The following is a 21,959-nucleotide window of genomic DNA, read 5'->3' on the forward strand; positions in this document are numbered from 1 at the left end:
GTGCCAAGCAGGGAGGTAAAACGGTCATTGCTCAAAAAATAATGAATTAAAAATCAATGTGGGTTTGAATTACTGACCCATACAAGCAGGGACGTGCACATGATTATAGAGGGGCAGGGGCTCAAAGTCAGAAAAGGGCAGGAAAAAATTTTTGGGTCCTTTACACAATATGGAAATTAATGTAAAATTAAATTTGCTAATAGGAAGCTAACTACTTAGCTGTGTGTCCTTTGTAGGTAAAAGTGATTGCCATTTCTTTTGTGTCAACAAATTATTGTCATAATGAGTTAATTCACATTATCATAGGCTTGGAAGACATGAAAAGCAACAAAACACTGGTTTATTATTAGGCTATTTTTTGTTAAAGATAAGCACTTTAATATTGAACATTGAACAGTGCAACATGAACTTTGAAAAAAAATACAAAAATAAATACCCAAATGGAAAAAACTTCAATGTGAAAATCTGTCCTTCTTCCCTTAACTTGATGAAAACACCATCAAGTTGTAACTTATGGTCTTTCTCACTTAATGCTCAGACTAAACAACTGAAACGCAATACAGGCCCAAAAATATGGACCAGGGGCCAGTAGAGGGCTGTAGGATGGAGGCCACCCATACCCAAATATGCTCCTCAATGTAAATTCAGGGCTTCTATGGTGCTAGTACTTGGTTTTAGCCATGCATTAAGAGGTCTGCTACCCTTAGCTGCTTCCTGGCGGTCCTTCTCCTTCCTTTTCTGTATCCTTACTTTTTTTGGCATTGTGCTGCAGGCATAATCAACATGAATCAAGTTTAAATACAGATGGTAATATTCCTAACAGATAACCTACATCTTATATCCCCAGAATGCTGAAATTATTATTATTATTAATAATAATAATAACAATAATAATAACTATTATTATTATTATTATTATCATTATCATTATTCTTCTTATTATTATTGTTATTATTATCATTATTATTATTATTATTTTGTTAACCCACACAGTAATAGCAAAGTCACAATAAACTTTATATCTAAACCTCTACTGTGAGAGAAATGTGATCCGCCGTAAACACAGTGCATTTTATTTTGAAAATGAACCCGGTGTTTTATTATGTATTTTGTACACTACTTCCTGTCCCGCACGATCCGCTCTGCTCTGTGCGGAATTGATGTGCCGTGCTCAATTGATGCGCCGTGCTCCGACGTCCGGCAAAAACAGAAGCTGACATATTGAATAATAGAATAATACAGTGTTTTTCTGAAATATTACCCATATTAGATGCTGAATAAGTGGACGGCGACTAGACCATAACTCACAGGTTCAAGTTGCTCCACTGTCACGTCTCCTCAGGGGCACAGTTGGCTCTCTCTCCTCTCACTTACTCACTCACTCGCCCTCTCTCTCTCTCTCTCTGGCGGAAGCGGCAGGCTCAAACAACCCGGTATTACAAGAAAACGTGGAGTTTTTGTACCGCTGGTTTTTTTTTTACATCCCTGACAGGAATTTATTAATGTTATTTAAAGAAAAAGAAAAAACACACACACACACAGGCAGAGGGCACTTTTTAAGACGAGGCAAAAAAGGGCAGGGGCTCAAGCACCCATAGGGCCCTATGTGTGCACGTGCCTGCATACAAGGCTCCAATTATTTCACTTTGAAAGAGTTTTGGGAAAAATATTGCATTGTGTGTTTGCCATATATAAAACCTTTTTTTTTTTTTTTTTTTTTTTTTACCAAAAGGCCATTAAAAAAATAAAAACATAATAACTTATAATTCACAGATAGATATAAAGTTTATCTGGAGACGTATATGTTGAAAGTGAAAGAAACAAATTATGATTTATTTTAACACTGTTATGAGTGGGGCCCTTTTTGATCCCCAATAATTTTAGAGTGATTGTGTATTTTTAACTGTCATTGCTCAAAATATAATAATGACTTAGAATCAATGGTGGCATGAATTAATTACTTATTTAAGGCTCCATTTACTTCACATCAAATATTCCACTTCGAAATATTTTTGGGAAATATTTGCATAGTTTGTGTGTTCTTTAGTTGTTTTTTAACAAAGACTACATTTACACTGCAGGCCATAGTGGCCCAAATCTGATTTTTTTTTTTATATGATTTTTTCCAGCTGACGGTTTACACTGCAAGTAAAATGTGTGTTTTATTAGACTCCAGTGTAAACCTCCACAGGCCCCAATGTGGCTCCAATGTGGCCTGGACGTCACTTGCCTGCGCACTTCGATAAAGTGAAAACAAAGAAAGTTGACCGGGAGGAAGTCGCTACTACTACAAAATAAAATAAAAGTTGCAACATCTTAAAAATTAGTGTTTTTTTATGTGAAAATAAATTAAAGTAATATAATGTATGAATGGATGTATATAGTGTAATATATTTGGGAGGATTCTAATCTTTTATTGACTGTTAAGTAGAGGAGACACGAACATCAGCGTGGATCTACATTAGCTTTATTTTTCAACTCACATGTAAGCAAATGCGCCACAGTGTCAATTCCGGTCCTTCAACAATCGCTATTTCTTTGTTGGTGACAGCGTCTTTCCCCGCGCATACAAGTGACGTAGCTCAGCCAAAGCCGACGAAAAGTCACATTCGGGTCGCATTGCGTTTAGACGGAAGTCACATTTGATAAAATCAGATTTCAATCGGATTCTGACTACCTCCTGAATCTGATGCCAAAAGATCAGATTTGAAGCACTTTGAAACGTTAAGAATGGCCCAAAAAAAAATCCGATCTGTGTCACTTCAGATTGGGTGTGCAGTGTGCAACGGGGCCAAAAAGGCCATTAAATTTATTTAATTTTTTAACTGTCATTGTTAAAAAAAAATAATAAATGAATCAATGGTGTTATGAATTGTTGACATATTTAAGGCTCCAATTACTTCACATCAAATATTCTACTTGGAAATATTTTTGGGAAAAATATGGCATATTTTTTGCATTTACCATATAAAAAAATTGTTTTTATTTTTATTTTTTTTACACTGATACAATTTATGGCTCTTTGAAGAGAGTTGGATCTTGGAGGAGCCATTCCTTTCCAAGAGATTGGCTCGTTTCTGTAGTGCTTTTTTTCAACAGTTTTTTTTTTTTTTAATCAAGGAGCCAATCCCTAGTATCAGTTATACGAAAATATGTAGATCTGAATATTTTAATAAACACAAATATTATTCTGAAATATTGTCTGTACATATATTTTTTTGTTTTCAATGTAACCATTCCATAAGGAGCAGCCATATTTCCATGCTCCCGCAGTGACATCACTAGTTTGAATGTTCCCTCACCTAAAAAAAATGCTTAGCATTTTAACAATATAGAAAAAATACATATATGATAATAAATAGATACAAAAAGTATAAATACAACTACAATAAAAATTAGGACATCATTTGTGAGTGCAAAATTGTCATTATTTAGTCCAGTTACCAGTCCGGGGGCACGCACATGCAGAGTGGGCAATTGCCAACGCTAAAGTTGCATCTGCATGAAAAATGTCTCCAAAACGAACTGTGATCCGGTTCCCATCGCTCACTTAAAAGAGCTGTTCAAAACACTCGACTCGTTCACGAACGTCACATCTCTAATTTACATTACTTTTTCAACATTTTTTATTTAGTTCACCTCAGACTTCTGCATAAACATTAATTTAGGGAAATCTTTGTTATAAAAATATACCAGAAATCACATGCACAGAAGTATTTGCAGCCTTCGCAGGTGCTCATGATAAGCCAAAAAAAAGGACAGGTTCCCTTTTAAGAACGGCATATCCCCGCATCTTTTAGAAGCACAAGGCTTACCAGGCTGTAGTGATTGGGGAAGGTCTTTGTGATGAAGACGTTGGTGAGGTGCTCCACTAGGACCCCTTGGCTGTACAAGAGCGTCAGGTTGGGCATAGGGAACCTCTGCAGGTAGTCTGCCCGGAAGCCATCGAACGACACCACCAGCAACGGGGGACGGCGCTGTGGCGACGCGGCGCTTTGTGTCAACAAACCGCAAACAGCATACAGGAAGCCCAGCTGTATTCTGAGGAACATGCTGAAAGAAAAACAAGTGTGTGTCAGGAGGAACTGCACACAACTGATACAAAATGACAAGGGAAGACGGACAGTAGTAAAATAGAACAAAAATACAAAGCACAAAACCGGTAAAGTTGGCACGTTGTGTAAATTGTAAATAAAAACAGAATACAATGATTTGCGAATCCTTTTCAACCTGTAGTGAATAGACTGCAAAGACATGATATTTAATGTTCAAACTGGTAAACGTTGTTATTTTTTGCAAATATTAGCTCATTTGGAATTTGATGCCTGCAACATGTTTCAAAAAAAGCTGGCACAAGTGGCAAAAAAGACTGAGAAAGTTGAGGAATGCTCATCAAACACTTATTCGGAAAATCTCACAGGTGAGCAGGCTAATTGGGAACAGGTGGGTTCCATGATTGGGTATAAAAGCAGCTTCCGTGATGTGCTCAGTCCTTCACAAACAAGGATGGGGTGAGGGTCACCACTTTGTGAACAAATGCGTGAGCAAATTTTAAAAACAACATTTCTCAACGAGCTATTGCAAGGAATTTAGGGATTTCACCATCTCAGGTCCGTAATATCATCAAAAGGTTAAGAGAATCTGGAGAAATCACTGCACATAAGCGGCAAAGCTTAAAACCAACATTGAATGCACGTGACCTTTGATCCCTCAGGCGGTACTGCATCATAAACCGACATCAGTGTGTAAAGGATATCACCACATGGGCTCAGCAACACTTCAGAAAACCACTGTCAGTAATTACAGTTTGTCGCTACATCTGTAAGTGCAAGTTAAAACTCTACTATGCAAAGCCAAAGCCATTTATTTATCAACAACACCCAGAAACGCCGCCGGCTTTGCTGGGTCTGCGCTCATCTAAGATGGACTGATGCAAAGTGGAAAAGTGTTCTGTGGTCTGCCGAGTCCACATTTCAAATTGTTTTTGGAAACTGTGGACGTCGTGTCCTCCGGACCAAAGAGGAAAGGAACCATCCGGACTGTTATAGGCGATAAAGTTCAAAGGCCAGCATCTGTGATGGTATGGGGGTGTATTAGTGCCCAAGGCATGGGTAACTTACACATCTGTGAAGACACCATTAATGCTGAAAGGTACATACAGGTTTTGGAGCAACATATGTTGCCATCCAAGCAACGTCTTTTTCATAGACGCCCCTGCTTATTTGAGCAAGACAATGCCAAGCCACATTCTGCATGTGTTACAACAGCATGGCTTCATAGTAAAAGAGTGTGGGTACTAGACTGGTCTGCCTGTCGTCCAGACCTGTCTCCCATTGAAAATGTGAGGTGCATTATGCAGCCTAAAATACCACAAAAAGACCCCGGACTATTGAACAACTTAAGCTGTACATCAAGCAAGAATGGGAAATAATTCCACCTGAAAAGCTTCAAAAATTGGTCTCCTCAGTTCCCTAATGTTTACTGAGTGTTGTTAAAAGGAAAGGCCATGTAACACAGTGGTAAAAATGCCCCTCTGCCAACTTTTTTGCAATGCCTTGCTGCCATTAAATTCTAAGTTAATGATTATTTGCAAAAAAAAAAAAGTTTCTAAGTTCGAACATTAAATATCTTGTATTTGCAGTCTATTCAATTGAATATAAGCTGAGAAGGATTTGCAAATCATTGCATTCTGTTTTTATTTACGATTCACACAACGTGCCAACTTCACCGGTTTTGGGTTTTGTATATTAACAAAAACATGTGATAAGTCAAAACAATGTATAAAATGTTTCAATAAAACAAATGAAAACAAGCCCAATACCCAATAGAAACAGTTTCTCCATCCTTTAAAATGGTCTGAAATTCCCCCAAAGCGATCAGTTCAGATAACCTCAGATGCTTTTGTAAATTATTCAATGACCGTGGAGCAGAAAATCTGAAGAATTTGTTTCCAACATTTGTGTTGGCTCTTGGAACAAACATGCTAATAAGTACGCCCTGCGACCTTAAGCTGCGGCAACTGGAATCTCTACACATAAAAGAACATGAATAAGTTGGAACCAGACCAAAAAAACAACCAACGAGAAAATCTGCATACTGATGACGGACAATTTGCCTTTGCAAATAGGTGCAATGTGGACAAGGTTGCCACAACCAGTAATAAAACGTAAGGCACAGTGATACACATTCAACAGTTTTTCATAAAAAGCAAATACACATACCATTATATGCATTCTTGCAATCTAAAAAAATATTTCCAACCTTTAAAAAGATAAAACTAGTTTAGTTAGTGGTATGTTTACACTAAGAGCTGTGTTGTTTGACAGCATTGATATCTTTGCAAAGGCTGCAATACACTGTGGCTAGTGACAGTACAGAGGTTCATTCATTTGTGTCTTTATTATGAAAGCTTTTTGGATTTATGTCGCTGGATTTTTTTGGTTTTGGATTTAGTGAACAATGTGGGCCAAATATGTGTGTTTAAAAATGTTATTTGTTCAAATGCAGTGTTTTAAAATTCAGGGCAAAAAAATACCACTGCAGAAAATTTGTAGCTTCGAAACTCACCTCATTGGCTGGTTCTGAGACAGGATCGATTACTTCGGTCTTAATTTGCCGGAAGTGAATCTTGAGTTTTCTAAAACTCAGTGAGCAAAATGTGTGTGTTTAAACATGAAGTTTGTTGAAATACTAAGTAATAAAGTGTACAACAATCTAGTGCAGATGCATTTGTTTTTTCGAAACTCACATCATTGGCTGGTTTTGAGACAGGATCGATTACTTTGGTCCTAATTTACCAGAAGTCAGTCTTGGGTTTTATAAAAAAAATAAGTGAAAAAATGTGTGTCAAAAAATCCAGTGCAAAAATATTCGTTGCTTCGAAACTCTCCTCATTGACTCGTTCTAAGACAGAATCGATTATTTAGGTCTTAATTTACCGGAAGTAGGTTTTGAGTTTACTAAAGATTAGTGAGCAAAACGTGGGTGCTTAAACATGCAGTTTATTAAATTACAAGGTTTTAAAATTCATTTCTTTGAAACTCACCTCATTGGCTGGTTTTGAGACTCAATCAAGTATTTCGGTCTTAATTTACCGGAAGTGAGTCTTGAAAGTTAAAAAAAATTTGTGAGCAAAATTTGCATGTTAAAATACTAAGTACTTAAATTCTATATAAAAAAATCCAGTGCAAAAAAATCTAGTGGAGAAATATTTGTTTCTTTGAAACTTACCTCAATGGCTGGTTTTGAGACTAGATCGATTACTTCGGTCTAAATTTACCGCAAGTGAGTCTTGAGATTTAAAAAAATTAGTGAGTAAAGTTTGTGTTTTAAAATGTTGTTTGTTAAAATACTGAGTACAAAAATTTAGTGTAAAAAAATCTAGTGGAGAAATATTTATTTCTTTGAAACTTCCCTCATTGGCTGGTTTTGAGACCAGATCGATTACTCCGGTCTTAATTTACCGGAAGTGAGTCTTGACATTTAAAAAAATTAGTGAGCAAAATGTGTGTTTTAAAATGTTGTTCGTTAAAATACTAAGTACTAATATTCAGTGTGAAAAAATTCAGTGTAATAAAATTTAGTGCAGAAACATTTGTTTTTTCGAAACTCACCTCATTGGTTAGTTTACTTCGGTTTTAATTTACCACAAGTGAGTCTTGAGATTTAAAAAAAAATAGTGAGCAAAATTTGTGTTTTAAAATGTTGTTCGGTAAAATACTAAGTACTAATATTCAGTGTGAAAAAATTCAGTGTAATAAAATTTAGTGCAGAAACATTTGTTTCTTTGGAACTCACCTCATTGGCTGGTTTACTTCGGTCTTAATTTACCACAAGTGAGTCTTGAGATTTAAAAAAGAAAATGAGCAAAATTTGTTTTTAAAAATGTTGTTAGTTAAAATACTGACTACTAAAATTCAGTGTAAAAAAAATCCAGTGCCAAAAAATATAGTGGAAAAATATGTGCTTCTTCGAAACTTACATATTGGCTGGTTTTGAGACTAGATCGATTACTTCGGTCTTAATTTACCGCAAGTGAGTCTTGAGATTTAAAAAAATTAGTGAACAAGAGATGTGTTTTAAAATGTTGTTAGTTAAAATACTAAGTACCAAAATTCAGTGTAAAAACATCGGCGTAAAAAAATCTAGTGCAGAATTATTAGTTATTTTTTAAACTCACCTTAAAAGCTCGATTATTTCGGTCTTAATTTACCGGAAGTGAGTCTTGAGTTTTCTAAAAAAAAATAGTAAAACATGTGTGTTTAAAAATGTTGTTTGTTAAAATACAGGGTTTTGAAATTGTGTAAAAAAAGTCAGTGTAAAAAAAAAAAAAAACATTCGTTGCTTCAAAACTCAAAACTCACCTCCGGTAAATCAAGACCAAAGTAATCGATCTCAGAACCAGGCAATGAGGTGAGGTTTATTAAAGCAGTGTTTTTCAACCTTTTTTGAGCGAAGGCACATTTTTTGCGGTGAAAAAATCCAGAGGTACACCAGCAGCAGAAATCATTAAAAAACGAAACTCAGTTGACAGTAAAAAGTCGTCGTCGCAATTGTTGGATCTGACTTTAAACCATAACCAACCATGCCTCACGATAGCTCTTGTCTCAAAGTAGGTGTACTGTCACGACCTGTCACATCACCCCCTGACTTATTTGGAGTTTTTTGCTGTTTTCCTGTGTGTCGTGTTTTAGTTCTTGTCTTGCGCTCCTATTTTCGTGGCATTTTCTCTTTTTTTGGTATTTTCCTGTAGCAGTTTCATGTCTTCCTTTGAGCGATATTTCCCGCATCTACTTTGTTTTAGCAATCAAGAATATTTCAGTTGTTTTTATCCTTTTTTGTGGGAACATTGTTGATTGTCATGTCATGTTCAGATGTACATCGTGGACGCCGTCTTTGCTCCACAGTAAGTCTTTGCTGTCGTCCAGCATTCTGTTTTTGTTTACTTTGTAGCCATCCGTTTTCTGCATAGCCTTCCCTAAGCTTCAATGCCTTTTCTTAGGGGCACTCACCTTTTGTTTATTTTTGGTTTAAGCATTAGATGCTTTTTTACCTGCACACTACCTCCCGCTGTTTCCGACATCTACAAAGCAATTAGCTACCGGCTGCCACCTATTGATATGGAAGAGTATTACACGGTTACTCTGCCGAGCTCTCGACAGCACCGACACTCAACAACAACACATCATTTGCAGACTATAATTACTGGTTTGCAAAACATATTTTTAACCCAAATAGGTGAAATTAGATAATCTCCCACTGCACACCAGACTGTATCTCATATTTGTATACACTAAATATGTGGTTAGTTAAAATTCAAGCACAAAATTTGCTCAGTCATTTTTGTTCAAAGAAATAATTTGATGTAAAAAAAAATAAAAATAAATTAGGTGTCCAAAAAAGCTGCTGTAATAAAGGCACACATTAACCTCCATACTAGAACAATATAAACAAAAACTGACATACAATAATCAGTAATCACAGAACATGTTAGATATCATTTGCATTGCTTTTATGAAATTGCTTTTGGACATTTACTTCAACTGCTGCAAAGTGTGTGCCATTTGGGCTTGGAAAATGATATTAAACATGGTGCCTTTTTTGAAGGAAACTCTATTAGCTATCATTATGTTTTACTGCACATATTTCAGTCGAGATTAAATAGAACGTGAATTAACGATAAAGACTGTCAACAATTGCGTAACAAACTGAGCAACAATTCATTGAGCGAGTCTCTTGTGTTGATTCAAGCACAGCGTTTGGAGAATAAAAGAGTCCGTTTGCCAACGTAGTGAAAAGAGTTTACTTTACCTGACAGATTTGACAGGCTGTGCCTCAAAAATATGCCTTTAAGATTATGTCGTTGTTGTTTTTATGTCATCCACCGTCCATTTAAGTCACCTCCTTCTAGTTTCCTCAAAGGCTAATATGCGTTAAAGGTGTTTCCGTTAACTCCTTTCAAAGTAAGCGTCCAGGCATGTTATTTTCCTTCTATTTTCAAGAACAGGTTTGGAAAAAAAGTAACTTTTCCTGCCAACTATGCCAAAACAACGTACTTTTGCAGAGCTGCTTAATATTATTTGGCAAAAGTCATTGGCAAATTGGCAGTGTTAGACAACACTTCCGGGTCTTCAGATCTGTCTTCTGCTAACTTGATTGAGACTTGTTCAGGAAGTGAAATGATTGCAATCTTAATCGGTATCATTCATTTTCCATTCAAATGAATTATTAACTCCCTTCAGTTTTTATTGTTCATGCACAGTAATACCATAAACACGTTGTGTGACGTCACAGAGATAAGAAAAAAGATGTTAAATCGTCTCCCCTAAACCACTATTTGTCACATATGCAAGCTGTTGGAGGGGTGTTTTGTTTTTTTGTTTTTAAAAGTGTGGCATCCAAGCACCTTTAATTTAATGATTTATTGTGGCCACCTAAAAAACTATTACCACGCCACTTCAACTTAAAGACAGTATTGTTCCTTCCAGAGGGTTAATACAATGTTTTCTGTTTGAATAATTGCACTTGATCAAACCTTTTCTAACATACCACGCAACAAAATAATAAAAGGGTGATTTGTGCTGATATCGTATCCGGCTCAATGTCGGTATCGTTTTGGAAGTGGAAAATGTTGCATCGGGACACGCTTAGTCAACTTGTCAAGCTTTACTGTAACGTCTGGTGAGAAATGTCACGGTTGGTGTTTGTCTGTCTGAACCACGGGACGCAGAGACGGCAGGCAAGTGCATGAAGGAAGCCCTTTTTTCCCCCAGGGAAAACAGGTAACACAAATCACAAATATGTGCAGCTCGGAAGAGCACAAAGAGCAAACAATGTGTGAAGCACAAAAACAAACAAAGCAAATGATATGCGAAGCACCCTGATTGGCAGTTGAGGGAGCCAGCGCTCAGACCAGAGGAATGAAGGCAAACAGTAAGTGGAACAAAAAATAAGAGCGCTGGGCAGAAAATAATACAAAATACAAGACACTAATAATACCTGTAATGTCAGATCAGGACAAGAAAAGTACAAATAAAAATCTAATAAATACCACGTCTTATACTGTGCAACTTGAATACAAATCAGACTCTATAATATATATTAGTATTGTATAATATTATAGAAGTTCCTAACCTTTTTGACCTCGGGGCCAAACTTTTCCCACTCAAATATAAACACTGAATTAGTAATCTTACTTTTGATTTGAATCGTTTTCAATAATCATATCGAACCTACTTACAGTTTACAACCTTGTCAAATGATACACTTATAAACGATGCATGATATATTCATTAAAACTGGTGAAAAAATAATGTACATACAACTATGCTAACATAAATAAACTCTAACTAAAATAACAACAATTCATGTTAATATGTATTTTTCTTAAATAAACTGTCAATGAAATAAAGTGCAAATGAAAATACAACTTCAGCAGTTTAGTCATAATTTTTGCACTTAAGAAACTTCTCTATGACTTGAACTCCAGACTTCTTATGTTTGTTTGATATTGTCATTACTGCCACAAGTGGTAGAAAAGTGTATTGCAACTGAGTACTGCTGCGGCCCATATGGACCACAGCTGAGAAACATATTTTCTGGCGGCCCACATGGGGGCGCTGTGGTCTATATCAGGGGTGTCAAACGTACGGCCCGTCAAACGAGGCCCGCGGGCTAAGTATAAAAATCACCCGAAATTTTTGAATTAAATAAACTGTTGTTCTAAATGTGTCCACTAGATGTCGCAATAGCAATTATTTGTATCTTTGTAGATGATGCTACATATGTAAAAAAAAATGCACCAATCGAGGAAAATTATCAAACTACATAAATAATAGGGGTGTGGGAAAAAATCAATTCGAATTCGAATCGCGATACTCACATTGTGCGATTCAGAATCGTTTCTCCTTTTTAAAAAATCTATTTTTTTATTAATTTTTTTATTTATTTATTTTTTCCTTTTTTTTTTTTTTTTTTTTTTTAATTAATCAATCCAACAAAACAATACACAGCAATACCATAACAATGCAATCCAATCCCAAAACCAAACCAGACCCAGCAACATTCAGAACAGCAATAAACAGAGCAATTGAGAGGAGACACAAACACGACACAGAACAAACCAAAAATAGTGAAACAAAAATGAATATTATCAACAACAGTATCAATATTAGTTACAATTTCAACATACTAGTGATTAAAAATCCCTCATTGACATTATCATTAGACATTTATAAAAAAAATAAAAAAAGGACAATAGTGTCACAGTGGCTTACACTTGCATCGCATCTCATAAGCTTGACAACACACTGTGTCCAATATTTTGACAAAGATAAAATAAGTCATATTTTTAGTTCATTTAATAGTTAAAACAAGTTTACATTATTGCAATCAGTTGATAAAACATTGTCCTTTACAATTATAAAAGCTTTTTACAAAAATCTACTACTCTGCTTGCATGTCAGCAGACTGGTGTAGATCCTGCTGAAATCCTATGTATTGAATGAATCGAGAATCGTTTTGAATCGGGAAAATACCGTTTTTGAATCGAGAATTGCGTTGAATCGAAAAAAATAGTTTTTGAATCGAAAAAAATCGATTTTGAATCGAATCGTGACCCCAAGAATCGATATTGAATCGAATCGTGGGACAACCAAAAATTCACAGCCCTAATAAATAACATCCTTTAATTTGATTTTGATATTATTTTTTTTATCTTGATAGATTGAAAATTAACACCAATGAGTTGACAGATGAACATTATCACATCATTTATTCAGAAAGTATAAATAACGACAAATAAAGATAGAATACTATTAACCGCAACATTTAAGTGTAAAAAAAACCTATCAACATTATGATTTGTACATTTTCAGAATGTGCTTGTTCTATTTCTAAACAAAGAAAACAATCCGAAGTTGTCTTTATTTTTAAGTTATCGTGCCGTGAATTTACCAGTCCGGCCCACTGGGGAGTAGATTTTTCTCCATGTGGCCCCCCATCTAAAATGACTTTGACACCCCTGGTCTATATAGTTAAGAAACACTGCAATATATACAATAGCGATGTATTTTTCAGGAGATGTACAATCTACACTTTTTTAAATCGTAACTTTTTAATGACGTCATTGGCAACTACCTCAACAGTCAGCCAATCAGAGATCAGATTTAGAAGGCGGGGCTTGCAGGGATTATTCGCTGATAGGACAGTAACTCTTTACACTTCTCAAAACAAACTTTCTGTAAAATGTATTTTGGATCTGTCAAGTTAAGCACTTGGTATGCTGGTATTGTTATCATCATGTTGAGAAGAAGTATGTCATAAAAATGCTCCAGTAATTAAAATACTGCACTGCACATTCCCGGTCCAAAGTCCTGAGAAGCTTTGTGATAACGTGGGCACGGTTGGCATCGCCCTCACTTTGCCGTGCATCTTTCTAGATTCAAGACTCCCTGTTTTGGTTCTTGTTCTCCTGATCGAGAATGGATCCTTATGAGGAACATATCTACGAGGACCCAGAGGTCGCCTACCAGAACCAGATTTCCCCTATTTATGAGACGCCGTATGAGGCCTCGGGTCCAACGGAAGAGTATCAGAACACGGGATGGGCCTTTGGAGGAATACCCGCTCCCCCTTCTTTCCCAGCACCGCCTTCTCCTGGCAAAGGCCGCAAAAAATCGTCTTCATCCTCAGCTTCCTCAAATGAAGAAACCGGAGAGAAGCTTTGCTGCGGCGAGGGAGGGGCCGAAGTTGCAGAAAACAACAAACGGTTGAGTTTGGAGAAGACGTCTGCCAATACGGAGGTGGATTACCGTCCATCGCGCAAACCCTCATCTTCGTCATCGTCCTCCTCGGCTTCCGAGCAGGAGAAGCCTGACTTGAAGCCCGCAGAGCCTGAGAAGGACACTAAAGTCACGCTTTTTGTCAAGGTAGGTCACGTCAGAAGCCGTGAGACGATCAAACATGACTTTTTACCGCCATCACCTGGTACACTTGACAGCACTACTTTAAATACATGTTTGTTTTTATTTTTTATTATTATTTTTTTTTTTTAACTTTTTATCATGCTGTCCTGTGTGGAAAAAGTTTGGACACCCCTGATCTAGTGTCTACTTTTAAGTATCTGCGGGATAAAACGAGTAAAACATCGAGACACATGTACTGTTAGTTAAAATATTTTGTTGTGTTCGCGACATTTTCACACTGGTGAGTTTGAATCAAAGCATGTTTGATTCTGTTTAAATCAGGGGTGCCCATTACGTCCATCACGAGCTACCGGTCGATGGTGGAGGGTGTGTCAGTCAATCGCCAGCCAGGCTATTAAGTTAAAGTTAAAGTTAAAGTAACACTGACAGTCTCACACACACACTAGGTGTGGCGAAATTAACCTCTGCATTTAACCCATCCCCTTGTTCCACCCCCTGGGAGGTGAGGAGAGTAGTGAGCAGCAGCGGTGATTTAACCCCCAATTCCAACCCTTGATGCTGAGTGCCAAGCAGGGAGGTAATGGGTCCCATTTTTATAGTCGTCTTTGGTATGACCTACCGATCTCAGGGCGAACATTCTAACCAAAAAAATAAACATAAAAATGAGCGATCATCAATCTTCACCAAGATGTCACTTTAGTCACTTGATTGACATTCACGGCACTCGAGGGTCTTGTGAGGTGACGCTGGCTGATGACAGATCATTATTAAGAAAAAATGACCGACAGTAAGGCGACAAACACTTTTTATTTCAACAGACTCTCGCGCCGTACCTGCTGTCCAAACTCTAAAGAGTGACAGCACAGTTCCTGTTTTCACAATAAAAGTGCTGCTTCATCCCGACTTCGCTAACAAAATTAGAGTTTTCGAAAGCTAGCACACACAAGCTAGCAAGCTACGGAGTTTGCCGCCAATGTATTTCTTGTAAAGTGTATAAAAAGGAGTATGGAAGCTGGACAAATAAGATGCCAAAACCAACCACTTTCATGTGGTATTGGACAGAAAGGAGGACTTTTATTCTCTTTCATTTGAAAATGTGGATGTTATCATCACTACTGTCTGATTCCAATTAATGCAAGTTATCCGAATCAGGTAATACACCAACTTATATTCTTGTCTTCATGAAGGAAAGGAATCTATATGTGTTAAACATGCTTGCATTTAATTGAACACATTTAACTTGTTAACAAAAACGTATCTTTCGTAAATAAATAGAAATTATAAATATGAATGAGGTAGATCCCCACGACTGGGTCCATTGAAAGGTTGACGTCTGGGCACCCCTGTGTTACACGGAGCATTTTAGGCTGTTAGCGTTAGCCAAGCTAGCTGCGGTCGACAAAAAACGTTCAGCATTTTTATTTTTTTAAATCCTGTTGTCTGTTTACTTTTAGTCTTGGGTAAGCACAGAAATGAACGGGTATTATTTTCAGAGAAGTAGCACAGTGGTCAAAGTATTTCTTATGCATCCAAATGTGGGAGATGGTAACTGTTTTGGAATGTTTCACCTGGACTGTAGTATTTGAAATAAATATATAACAAAGTTTTTTAAGAAATAATTAATTTGACCTTAACGTATTAGGCAAATAAACGAGGCACCAAGGGCTCGTCGGGGACTCCCGTGGGGACCAGTCGGAAGAATTTGCGGAAGAAGCAGATCTGCGTTTGTAGATCTGGAGAGCCAGTCGCCGGGTCGCAGGTCATCCATGGATCCCGCTTCTGACACCAACTTGTTTTGGAATTTTAAAAAAAATGTCCAGCACGAAGGTCTTTTTTAAGTGAGAAAACAATACACAAGTCTTCAGCTAGGTGGCAGGTATGCTGGTAGCAACAACTCATTGAGTTGTTTGTGCGGATAAATTAATAATATCAGGTTCTCAAACGTATTTCAATTTAGGGGGGGCATGACAAAAAATAATTGAGAAGCCCGGGTCTAATGATACCGATCTTAACTGAGGATTTATTGTCCTTGGCAAAGCAACAGTTCTTCTCAAATGTGATTATCGATGGAATGTTCGGTGCAGATGTGTGAGCTAATGTGTCAACGTATTTAGGGGCCTTATAAATGTCGACCATAAGCATGATTGCAGAACTCGGTCAGGGGTGTTCAAAGTGCGGCCCGCAGCATATTGTCAGGGAAAAAAAACAACAAGACAAACAATGAAGCTAAATATCTTCTAGTTAATCATTCATATTGATATACTTGGTGACCTATAACAAGTTTTTTACCTGAGGGCCGCCAAAAAATATCTCTTTCCCAGCTGTGGTGTGTATGATCCACAGCGTGCTCAGGTGTAATACACTTTTCCACCACTCGTGGCAGTAATATCAAACTAACAGAAGAAGTCTGAGACTAAAGTCAGAGAGAATTTTCTCAAGTGCAAAAAATATGACAAAATGTTCATTTAATTGACATTTTGGTAAAGAAACATAAATAATATTAATATTATGTATTGTTAATTTAGCTAGACTTTATTTATTTTAGCACTGCGTAACTGTATAGAAATTATTTTGAGTTCATCAGTTTTTTTGAGTCCTTTATTTTACAGTATATTTGGTTGTTTTTTTTTTTCTTCTCATAAGCCTGACCTAAGCCTAAATAAGACATATTTGTGATTAACACATGCTTTCATATCATTTGACAAGGTTGTAAACTATAAGTAGTTTGGATATAATTATTGAAGAACTAGTGTCAATATTTGAGTGGGCCCCAGGCCCCTCTGTAGTAGAGAAGTTGGACCCCAAGGTCTCAATCAGTCAATCAATTAAAGTTTACTTATATAGCCCTTAATCACACATGTCTAACATGTTAAGAACCCCTGACCTATAACACAAAACTGAGACAAAGTATTGTTTTTAAATATGTATAATATCTGTTTTTAGCATTTTTTTTTTTAATATCAATCTGGCCCCTGCTTAGTTTGACTTTTCAGTTTGCGGCCATTGGTGGAAAAAGTTTAATATGAAAGTATGAGAACCTCTTGAAATAAAATAAAATAACATAAAAACATAAACAAAGTTGAGTTAGTTAGTTACTGTAAATACACAATAAAAATAATACTAACTTATTGGTTAATAAATTAAATAAATTACAAAACAACCAGAATAAAAACAAAATGTGTAACTGAACATTAATGTTTTCGTACAGGCAGAATATTTGACACAATCATATAAATATTATTATTATTACTATCATTAATATTATTCTTATTATTATTATCATAAAATCTTAAGGGGGAACACAACAATAAAAAATAAAAGAAAAAAGAGCAACAAAATCGGAATGTAATGGGAAAAAGCTGAAATGTTCTAAATAATAATTAATAATAATATACTTAGTCCCCTAAACACAAAGCTGACAAAAGGTTTTGTCTTAAAACATATAAAGTATTTGTTTTAAGAATAAAAAATAAAAAAAAGTTAGGAAAAGTTTGGCCCCTGGAAAAGGTTAAGAAACCCCTGATCTAAAATATAAAAAGCTCTTGAAATGTATATAACATAAAATAAAAATTGTATTTAAAAAAAAGTTCATAAAAAAAAGAAAACTAATAATAACTTATAAATTAATTAATTAAAAGAATTACAACAACAATCGTAAACACTGGTAAATATGTAATTGAACATTAATATTTTCATGCAGGCAGAATTTTTGACACACAAGGTTATGCAAATATACAATCATAATATTACTATCAATATCATTTTTATCATTATTATTATTATTATTATTATTATTATTATATTTTTACCGGGGGAAAACAACAACAGTAAAAATCTAAGAGAAAAGAGCAAAAAATCGGAACGTAATGAGAAAAAGCTGAAATGTTCTAACTAATAAGTAATAATAATACATTTAGTCACTTATTACACAAAGCTGACACAAGGTTTTGTCTTTAAATATATATGATGTATATATATCTGCTAATGTGCTTTTAGCATAATATTAAAATGACTCCTGCATACCTTGATTTTTCAGTATGGGGCCCTTGGTGGAAAAAGATTAAACACCCCTGATCTAAAATATAAGAAGCTCTCGAAATATAAGTAACATAAAATAAAAATATAATCATTGTATAGTTAGTTAGTTAATTAAAAAAATTAAAATATTACTAAATTATGAATTCATTAATTAAAGAAATTACAACAACCATAATAAACACAGTTAAATGTGTAACTGAACATTAATATTTTCGTACAGGCAGAATTATTGACACACTACCTTATGCAGTGAGACTTTCATATTATTATTATTGTCATTATTATTATTATTGGTATTAATATTTTTCCTAATAGTATCATTGTTATTATTTTTTTTAAAAGGGGGAAAACAACAATAAAATGTAAGAAAAAAGAGCAAAAAAAATTGGAATGTAATGAGTAAAAGCTCAAATGTTGTAACTAATCATTAATAATAATAATATAACAGAGTTGACACAAAGTTTTGTCTCTAAATATACATAATATCTGTTTTTAGCATTTAAAAAAAAAAGTAAAACAATATTCAGTGGCCCTTTTCAGTACACAGTCCTTTGTGGCATAAGTTCGGGCATCCCTGCTGAATGCCTTGCTCGCACACTCACTCATCTCGCTCACACGGGGAGTCGCCGTGGTTCCAAATATAACCTGAACTGGCCAGAATGTTCTGACTCAGTGCTCGGGCGGCTCCTTGGCCGCGGCTAGTCACGTGATCATCGAGCAATTAAGTCAAATTACTCACAAACTGGTGTCATTGTTTGTGAGTAATTCACCGGAGCACACAGGCCTCATAAATCTGACACTTTGAACAGTCCAGCATCATGAATAAAAAGTCATATAACAGGAGTTTTTATTGCTCTACAGAGTAAAGGTGACTTGTTTTTTTTGTCATGTGTGTATTGTTGCCTTTTAGGGGAGGGGTACTGTCACAGGCCCAACTAGGTCTGATCACCTGTTTGAGGCCTGATGGCTGTTTCCCTGTCACCCCCTCAGGGGTTTATTTTTGACTGACACGTCATACCCCGCTGTTGAGGGCAAACTGAATAACCTCACTCTCTCTTACACACACACACACAAACACACACACCTCTCTCTGCCTGACACACACACTTCCTGGCGGTCATCCTCAGCTGACTCTGACAGAGCTGCCATGGCACCAATGGACCTGGAGTAGAATTTGCAAACACAAATACACCCGGAGACGCATTTTTTTTTCTTTCCTGTGTGTGTGTGACTATGACAGATATTGCGGCCCAGGAAGATAAGGACCCAGACATCGAGCTATTTGTCAAGGTGGGGGCATTGAAAAGCAAGTTTGTCAGCACTGCAAATGCAAAAATTACGTGGAGCGTGTGTATGTTGTAGAGTGGGCGCTCCTTTAAGTCCAAATGAGACGTGTTGTTGATTTTGGTTGCGTGAACCCGACACCGACACGTGCATGGACGCTCACTCTCTATCCTGCTCACTGAATTATTACTGGGCTCCTTTCTATGAGGGCAGCAGCAGCTTTGAAGGGACTTGCAGGAGTGGCTTCTGTGTGAAGTTATGCTGTTTTTGCATGTTTCCAACTCGTAATGCTGCTTGGCACTTTAGCAGAAGTGGAAAGAATAGAAGACAGGCCGACACCTTTGAGTCATTTAATCAGGTGCACCCGCATATAATAGACAAAAAACTGCAGCCAGAGACAATAATGCTCAGCTTTTATATTGTATGAACCAGGGATGTCAAACATAGGTTTGCTAAGTGTAAACATAAGAATATGCTGTTCTCAATGTGTCCACTGGATGTCGCAATAGCAATTTTGTGAGGCAAGTAAATGGTTTATACAGGACCGAGCAAGGAAGAGGTACACACCCAGCAGGCACAAGACATTGATACAACGTTGATTATACGTACATGTCCATTAAAACGGCCTTTGAAAAAAAGTTGCCAAATAGTTGTATTTGTTAATTGAGACAACGTTGGTGTCTAACGTTGGATCCACGTTGTTGGTTGGGAAATGACCAAAATTCAACTGTCAAATGAAGGTCAGAACCCAACATTGATTAAACGTCGTCAAAAAGTATGTTGTTTCAACGTTGCCTTTGTGTTGGAAAATATTGGTTGGGAAATGACCACAATTCAATGGTCTAATCAACCTCTGAACACAACATTGATTAAACTTTGTCAAAAAGCATGTTGTTTCAACGTTGTATGTGTGTTGTCGAATAATGGTTAGGAAATGACCAAAATTCAATTGTCAAATCAAGGTCAGAACCCAAATAAGACTAAACGTCGTCAAAAAGCATGTTTCAACGTTGTATGTGTGTTGCCAAATATTGGTTGGGCAATGACCAAAATTCAATGGTCAAATCAATGTCAGAACCCAACATTGATTAAATGTCGTCAAAAAGTGTGTTGTTTCAACGTTGTATTTGTGTTGTCAAATATTGTTTGGGAAATTACCAAAATTCAATGGTCAAATCAATGTCAGAACCCAACTATGATAAACGTCGTCAAAAAGCATGTTGTTTCAACGTTGTATGTGTGTTGTCGAATATTGGTTGGGAAATGACCAAAATTCAGTTGTCAAATCAACGTCAGAACCCAACATTGACTAAACGTTGTCAAAAAGCATGTTGTTTCAACGTTGTATGTGTGTTGGAAAATATTGGTTGGGAAATGACCAAAATTCAATGATCAAATCAACGTCAGAACACACCATTGATTAAACAAAGTCAAAAAGCATGTTGTTTCAACGTTCTATGTGTGTTGTCGAATATTGGTTGGGAAATGACCAAAATTCAATTGTCAAATCAAGGTCAGAACTCAACATTGATTAAACGTCGTCAGTCAAAAAGTATGTTGTTTCAACATTGTATTTGTGTTGTCAAATATTGGCTGGGAATTGACCAAAATTCAATGGTCAAATCAACGTCAGAACCCAAATATGACTAAATGTCGTCAAAAAGCATGTTTCAACGTTGTATGTGTGTTGCCGAATATTGGTTGGGCAATGACCAAAATTCAATTGTCAAATCAAGGTCAAAACCCAACATTGAGTAAACGTCGTCAAAAAGTATGTTGTTCTAGCGTTGTCTTTGTGTTGTAGAATATTGGTTGGGAAATGACCAAAATTCAATTGTCAATTTAAGGTCAGAACCCAACTTTGATTAAACGTCGTTAGTCAAAAAGCATGTTGTTTTAACGTTGCATTTGTGTTGTTGAAAATTGGTTGGGATATGACCAAAATTCAATGGTCAAATCAACGTCAGAACCCAACAATGACTAAACGTCGTCAAAAAGTATGTTGTTTCAACGTTCTATTTGTGTTGGAAAATATTGGTTGGGAAATGACCAAAATTTAAAGGTCAAATCAACACCAGAACCCATTATTGATTAAACGTCGCCAGTCAAAAGCATATTGTTTCAACGTTGTATTTGTGTTGGAAAATATTGGTTGGGAAATGACCAAAATTAAAAAATCAAATCAACGTCAGAACTCAACATTGATTAAACGTCAACAAAAAGCATGTTGTTTCAACGTTATGTTTGAGTTGCTCAACGTCAGGACCTAATTCAACAGGTTCTCAACGTTGTTTTAACGTCTTGTGCCTGCTGGGCAGCAAAGCAGTGCTGTGGTTCCTCCCCCTCGACCCAATCTAAAACCTGCCATTCTACGTCCTCTTCTTCGAACACATCGTGATTTGGCACCCTCGTTTCCACAAAATGTCTTGTCAAAGAGAGAAAAAAGTAAACACAAAGCGCAGAGTGCTCCAAGAAAAACGATCCTCCTCCTATTTATTCACGGAAGTGAATGGGACAGCACACATCATTGAGAGCAAGTTTTCTCAGTAACGAGCATCAATGAAACAAAGCACTTGGATAACATCCTGAAATTGCCTGCCACTCAAGATGTGACACCTGATATCGATGCACTCGTGAAAGCTTAAAGATTCCAAGTCTCAGGAGCCAAATAAATAATCGGTAACCCCACTTAAAATGCAGCATTGATATAGT

General features: G+C 36.3%; 2 protein-coding genes across 3 annotated transcripts in view; one reads left to right on the top strand and one right to left on the bottom strand.

The window, feature by feature from the left end:
* The window catches only part of enpp4 (ectonucleotide pyrophosphatase/phosphodiesterase 4), a 30,369-nt gene extending 20,175 nt beyond the window's left edge, over nucleotides 1–10,194 (bottom strand). Inside the window, exons 1-3 of one of the 2 annotated variants that reach the window (XM_061984971.1) lie at nucleotides 9,811–10,194; nucleotides 8,180–8,233; nucleotides 3,816–4,053 (exon numbers count right to left, since the gene is read on the bottom strand). In XM_061984971.1, the coding sequence (XP_061840955.1) occupies nucleotides 3,816–4,052 (237 nt within the window). In that variant the 5' untranslated portion in view covers nucleotide 4,053; nucleotides 8,180–8,233; nucleotides 9,811–10,194. The remainder of the gene's footprint in view (nucleotides 1–3,815; nucleotides 4,054–8,179; nucleotides 8,234–9,810) is intronic. The other variant, XM_061984970.1, reaches the window with a different exon arrangement.
* An 8,924-nt stretch (nucleotides 10,195–19,118) lies between these two features.
* Nucleotides 19,119–21,959, top strand: part of clic5a (chloride intracellular channel 5a) — a 21,496-nt gene continuing 18,655 nt past the window's right edge. The window contains exon 1 of the mRNA XM_061985424.1: nucleotides 19,119–19,253. Coding sequence (XP_061841408.1) covers nucleotides 19,197–19,253 — 57 coding nt within the window. The 5' untranslated portion in view covers nucleotides 19,119–19,196. The remainder of the gene's footprint in view (nucleotides 19,254–21,959) is intronic.

This window comes from Nerophis lumbriciformis, linkage group LG23 (genome assembly GCF_033978685.3).
Source record: "Nerophis lumbriciformis linkage group LG23, RoL_Nlum_v2.1, whole genome shotgun sequence".
In the NCBI taxonomy this organism is placed as follows: domain Eukaryota; kingdom Metazoa; phylum Chordata; class Actinopteri; order Syngnathiformes; family Syngnathidae; genus Nerophis; species Nerophis lumbriciformis.